Source organism: Limulus polyphemus, unplaced genomic scaffold, assembly GCF_000517525.1.
Source record: "Limulus polyphemus unplaced genomic scaffold, Limulus_polyphemus-2.1.2 Scaffold3250, whole genome shotgun sequence".
NCBI classification, from domain to species: domain Eukaryota; kingdom Metazoa; phylum Arthropoda; class Merostomata; order Xiphosura; family Limulidae; genus Limulus; species Limulus polyphemus.
In genome coordinates, this window is record NW_013668860.1 from 65,588 (window position 1) to 70,361 (window position 4,774).

Below are 4,774 nucleotides of genomic sequence, written 5' to 3' on the forward strand. Positions count from 1 at the left end.
ACGGCTAGCGCAGATAGCCCTCGTGTAGCTTTGCGAGAAATTCCAAACAAACCAATTATATGAGTCACATGCTGTTTAGACAGTGTGTACCGTCTATTTTGAAAGCTTGTTCAACATGGTTAAGTGCTGTATAATATAAAACTGAACTTTAGGCAATTTTATGTTCTGGAAAGATAAAAATATTTCATGTTCTATACAGGTAGCTGTGTTTCAACTACCAGGATACTCCACAGCTTAAAATTTGCCTAGGTGAAAATAAGCTACTATTATGTTAAAAGTTCAGCTCGTGTTACACGTTTCCTTTGGCTCTCGGTAGCTAGGTTAAAAGATTTATTAGCACCATTCTTTAATATATCCTACTAGAAAAATAAAATCACTGAAAAGTTTGTGTATTTGTAATCTGACCATCACGGTATTTTTTGTCGGTAGCAAGTTGTCGAAGTACTAAACCTGTCGAGACCAGTGAGCATCGTTCAGATGTCGAGTGCACCCTTGCATATCAGATTTCAAATTTTAAATACAGATCATACTTCTAACTATTTCAACAGTTGTTTTTTTTTTTTTACTATAAAAAATATTTCAAAATTGAGATTTTATCATTTTGTAACATTTATGTAATTTGTGAAGACAAATTATAGAAGTGTTCAGACATCTGCTTTTTTATTATATAAGAAAATGCTAAATTTGTTAATTTTAAATTTCTTTGAAGTGATACATTTGGATTTTGCTTCTTAAGAATAACAAGAATTTGTTGTACAAGTTTTGTTGTTATTCTGGTTAAACTCCATGTTCTTTTTGTATTTTTTCTTCCAGAATGTTCTTTTCGTTCATACGTGATAAGCACAAGTTTAGTTATAAATTAATTTCAAGCTAATTAATCACATTAAAAGAGACACAGTGAGTCTAACTGTAAAAGTAACTGAAGTTTTAAATTTCCATTTATTTATTATATTGTTCTTTTTGGTAAATTATTCTTTGTTTGATATTTAATAGTACAACAAAGTGTTTTATTTATTCTAGGTGAGACTTTAGCCAAATATCATAAAGGATCAGCTGTTTTGGTTTTTAGTTTTTATGTTGCTGTGGTCCTTAATATAAGAATTTTCAGTAAATATGCAGATGAACTATTTCGATTTACTTAATTCTTGAGAAATTTTAAAGATTTTAAATGCATCATAGATATTTTTTCCCCAGTCAGCGTGAAAGCATTTTTTTTTAATGCATATACAGTATCTGGCTTTTAATCTGAGGGTTGCGAGTTTGAATCCCTGTCAGTGAACGTGCTCATTCTATATGGTTGTTTACAGGGCCCAAGTAAAAATTCTTGGCTTGTAAAAATACCAGCTGATCCTAACTAGATGGGATTAAGGTTGTAACACTAACAAAAAACTATCTGATATATTTCAGTCTATGTGTTTACCATTTGCTAAATAAAAACCTAATGTTTACAGGTTACAGGCAACAAGATCCTCAAATAGTCCAGATTTTGAAAACTTTGTCGGTGCATATAATACCTTCAGTGGATGAAATTGGGTTCGACAGAGCTTCTTCAAACAGTTGTCATCCATCTCTGGACCCTATGTTAGATGTGGCAGACAAATTCAGTCCTGAATATGATGATAAGTTTGGTCCGGTAGAGGCTTTGAAGAGAAACTGGGAAACCTACAAGTACTTGGCTGCTTTGAGCATTGAAAGCGGAGGCCTTGGGATTTTGTAAGTTCAATTTGTTTTGTTTACCTTACCAATTAAACTTGGTTTAATGGGTCCTCATGCAGATACCATTCTTAGAGTTAGTTTAATATTCAGACTATCAATCAAAGTATTATTGTTGAATGTTTAATTTTTACTGATAGTAAAACATTTAGTAAATATAAAGTTGAAACAAGTTTGAGTTACCCCTAAGGTTACTTTCCCAGGAATTCATAATCTTATCTATTTGCAACTCAAGAGTCTTCAAGAATCCTTACTACTGTTTCTGTCACTACGATACTAAAAGTCTGGTCTAGTTTTTCCATGAGAAAACTGATTTTAAACTAAAGAATAAGGCATAAGGAATGATAATAATATGGTTTGAGTTTTTTTATATGTGACTGTACTTCAACTGAGGATATCGTCCATAGTTTCTCTTGTTTTTTTTATCTATTTTATTCATCAAATGTCAGGGTAAACAGAAATAACAATTCCTAATACGATTGGATCTTGCTGGCTTTCCTCAGGAGAGAATGAAATCAGACCCAGACTTTCCTAATTTGAAAACTTGCCAGCTTCAACCTTCCGTAGCATGATTTGTTATTTTTGTAGAAAAACAAGAGGCTTTCAAACTGTGTTAAAGATATATATATATATATATATTCATATTATATACTATGTGAGTGAATACATCAGTAATTTATCTTGTACATGTCCACAGACCAGCATCAGGTACTTTATTTGGACCAAAAACTTATTATTCCTATCTTAGATATCCTAAATCTGCTGACAAGGAATCACAGGACAGCCTTTGGGCTCGGAATTTAAAAGCCCTCGGCACTACTTATTGGAAGAACCATCCTCAGTTATCTTCTGGTCAGTCTTGCCCTAGAGAACAGCATCGGCCTAAGCCACAGAAAGGTTCTCTTCTTGAATACGTTTACAAAAACTATAGATCTTCAATTGTAAGTTTTCTTTTTTTGTGTCATCATCATTTTTTAATAACAGTTCAGTTTGGAACACTATAAATAATAGTAGCTCTTTTCAATGATAAAAAATTCCCCCAATTGAGGAAAAACGAATACATCATTTATTACGACCATAGTTTTGCCGGTGAAGGCATCATTGGGTACAGACTGGCGAAACCATGGTCATAATAAATCATGTATCGGTGAAACGTACAATTGTCTTGTTTTTCCTCAATTCTGTAATTATCGAGTTTCACCAAGTTACCGACGGTTTCAAGTATCCGTTATAAAAGTTTGTTTGTTAGATAAAAATTTAAAAACAAAGAAAGATAATTTTTAGTTTTTTAGTTAAGTATTTCAAAAAAAAAAGAGTATAAACAGCTAAAAAAAAAGAAGTGAACAGAACATGTAAGAGATGATGTCATGCAAACAGTCGTAAAATATTGTGCTTTAATTCTGTTTTTAGCTATTTATACTTTTATTAGGCCTTAAGTATACATGGTAGATCTCTTAAACGTAAAACTAATTATTTATTTGTTGGCCTATAGATTTCAGATAAACCTTTACTTGGAATATGATTTGCTTAGTTCGTGGAAGTAGGTGATTCAATTCTTTTTCTTTTTGGTGTTAACCTTTTAAATGAAATGTATTTTATAATGGATGTTTTAGTTTCTCAGAGCTGGTGATCAGTTGAAAGCCATTTAAAACATGTTAATGTGTTTTGTGTATTTATTTCCCAGATAGCAGCACAGGTCCACTGTTGTAGTTATCCTTCATCAGAAGAGTTAGCTGGGTTGTGGATAGACAATATGAACCCTATGATTGAGTTCCTTTTGACAGCTAGTCAAGGTACAGTATCTTGTCTTTGTTAACACTCTTTGTAGCAATGGTTTTTAAAACTGTCCTTTCATTTGGTAATATGCCATGACGGTGTAATCATATTATCACTTATGAAAATATGTATAAAAAGATAATTCATTGCTGTTATGAATGTGAAATAGGTGATTTAAGTTAGTATAACAGCTCGTTTTAGATGAATAGTATGTCGTGTTTCGACAATGAGGAACTTGGAAGCCGATTTGACCCCTCAAAATTAAATGTAACCTAGAGGTTAGTATGCTGAGCTATTGGTCAAAACATCCAAGACTTTGACTGCATTACAAAAGTAACAGTCAATCTTATTATTCAGTTCAAAGAGTCAAACAAAACCTTTGTGGTAGCAAGTACTGCTGGCTGACCTCCCTCTGGTCAATTTGGTCTGTAGCTCAAAATAAGGGAAGGTTGTAAATAAACCATAAGGTGCATTTCGTTATTTTTAGTTGTGGCATAGCAGCTCGTATAACGGCTGTGAGTTTATTTTTTGTTTCAAGTACAAACTTTTTATCTCGTAGCTCCATCATCTCTTGACCAATTTGGGATCTAATTACAGTTTTGGACTCAGGAGGTCAAACCCTTTCAATTGATGTATTTGACCATGTCCAAGGTATCATAGATTAATTTACTCTAATCCTGCCTAAAATAATTTCAAGTGCCACAGCTGTTGACGATTCCCTCTTCTTTACTTTTGTTGTCAACAAAATTTAGTGTTTGGCAAACCTACCACCACCAATGTTTGATGCAAATAAAATTTAAACATCAACATTTCATTCACATCATAGTAACAACATGGTGCCTGTTTACTGTACAGGAAAAGTCAAGTAGTTAACACTTTCACCACGGGCATCTTTTTCTGTGGATGTCACAAGGTTTTAGTATGTTGCATTCAAAACTTAATTAAACTACTTTCTTATCGTGGTATACGAATAAATTGGGCATAAAAATATAGCTAATAATCTGAATTTTAATCATATATAAGATATAAGTTCTTAATTTTATAAGGCAATATTTTTAAAAATCCCGAATTTCTCCTAGTAGGAGAACTATGGTATTTTCTCCCCAGGCATCCCTTCTCTAATTTATCTACCACCCCTCCGAGAAGTATGGAACTTAACATAAATTATTCATTATAATATAGTTATTATGCAGGCAAAGCATAATTTTTATAGCCTTCAATCTTATTTGGTTACAGATCCATAAACTAGAAAATCAGACTTCTCTTGCCACACCCACCTGTCACA

The 4,774-nt window shown here is 32.6% G+C and overlaps 1 protein-coding gene across 1 annotated transcript in view; it reads left to right on the forward strand.

Moving 5' to 3' along the window:
- Positions 1-4,774, forward strand: part of LOC106468988 (carboxypeptidase D-like) — a 52,038-nt gene that overhangs the window by 19,918 nt on the left and 27,346 nt on the right. The window contains exons 12-14 of the mRNA XM_013929442.2: positions 1,452-1,713; positions 2,462-2,654; positions 3,398-3,506. Coding sequence (XP_013784896.1) covers positions 1,452-1,713; positions 2,462-2,654; positions 3,398-3,506 — 564 coding nt within the window. The remainder of the gene's footprint in view (positions 1-1,451; positions 1,714-2,461; positions 2,655-3,397; positions 3,507-4,774) is intronic.